The sequence below is a fragment of the Pinus tabuliformis genome, chromosome 8 (genome assembly GCF_031772625.1).
Source record: "Pinus tabuliformis cultivar Carrire ecotype Pingquan chromosome 8, CPIR1, whole genome shotgun sequence".
Classification (NCBI taxonomy): Eukaryota; Viridiplantae; Streptophyta; class Pinopsida; order Pinales; family Pinaceae; genus Pinus; species Pinus tabuliformis.
In genome coordinates this window covers 605,789,446-605,790,895 of record NC_142294.1, presented here as the reverse complement: position 1 = coordinate 605,790,895, position 1,450 = coordinate 605,789,446, and the positions used below count along the sequence as shown (strand labels likewise).

Here is a 1,450-nt window from a genome sequence, read left to right as displayed (position 1 = left end):
AGTCCTTGGGATGGAAAGTTTATTGCCAAAGACAACAAAAAGCATGGGAGGAAAACCGATCTCCAACGAACTATCAGAATAGGAGAAATGTTAGTGGAGTCAGGCAGATACTCCAAGCTAACTAAGTACTTCAACATCAACCCCAATACTTCCCAATGAAGTTGATTTCTTGGAACATCAGAGGGCTCAACAGCCCAAGGAAAGGTAGATTACTCAAAAACATGATCATGCAAGAAAAACCTCAAATTCTATTCTTGCAAGAAACTAAATGCAACTCAACAGCTTTGGAAAAAATTGCAGCGAAAGCCTGGCCAGGTGGTCTGGTAACAGCTGTAGATGCTCATGGGGCGTCTGGCAGCCTTGCAATTCTATGGGACACGCACACTATTCTGCTCAACAATATACATGCAAATAAGAACTTCATCCAAGCAATCTTTCACATAAATGGAACAAACATTTATGGAGGCGACTTCAACATGATTGCAAGGCTGGAAGAAAATAAGGGAGGTAGGAACAGAGGAAACAGAGATGGGAATCACCTAAAAGACTTTATTCAGAACAACTGGCTTATTGATATCCCCTCCAACAATGGTTTGTTTACATGGAATAACAAAAGAGAAGAGTCGCAACAAGTTGCTTCTCCCCTGGAGGCGACTTCAACATGATTACAAGGCTGGAAGAAAAGAAGGGAGGTAGGAACAGAGGAAACAGAGATGGGAATCACCTAAAAGACTTTATTCAGAACAACTGGCTTATTGATATCCCCTCCAACAACGGTTTGTTTACATGGAATAACAAAAGAGAAGGGTCGCATCAGATTGCTTCTCGCCTGGACAGATTCCTTTTATCAGACAATGCAATTCATTTGGGTGGAGAATTTATTGCTTCTATCTTGCCGATATCAGGTTCCGATCACTGGCCTATTTCCCTTCAATGGAATCGCCCTGGACACAACATTCGATGGCCTTTTCGTTTTGAAGCCTTCTGGATGTCTCATCCGGACTTTAATAACCTAGTCAATTCAGAATGGAGAAACTTTTCTCCTCCTAGTGGTTCCAAGATGTTTCAATTTCAGTAGAAGCTCAAGCACCTCAAAGGAAAAATCAAACATTGGAACCATACTTCTTTTGGTAACATCTTCCAGGCTCAAAATGCCCTCAATCAAGACATGAAGAATTTGCAGCAGAGGATCATAATCGAAGGGCGATCTGAGGACCTGTCAAAACAGGAACAAATTCTTGAATCACAAATTTTAGAAAGAGAAAAACAGGAAGAAACCCTATGGAGACAGAAATCAAGAATAAAATGGCTGAAGGACGGAGAAAAAAACACAAAATTTTTTCACAGAACTACTGTTCAGCGCAGAATGAATAATAACATATCCCACATTCAAAATGAGCAGGGAGCAAAGATTGAAACTCATGAAGGCATTGAAAGTGAATTCCTCAAT

General features: G+C 40.6%; 1 protein-coding gene across 1 annotated transcript; it reads left to right on the top strand.

Annotated features, from left to right (window-relative positions):
* Positions 1–661: 661 nt before the first annotated feature.
* Positions 662–1,078, top strand: LOC149236957 (uncharacterized). The gene has a single exon (XM_089369090.1). It carries the CDS (start codon positions 662–664, stop codon positions 1,076–1,078), a length of 417 nt encoding a protein of 138 aa, XP_089225216.1.
* Positions 1,079–1,450: the final 372 nt, after the last annotated feature.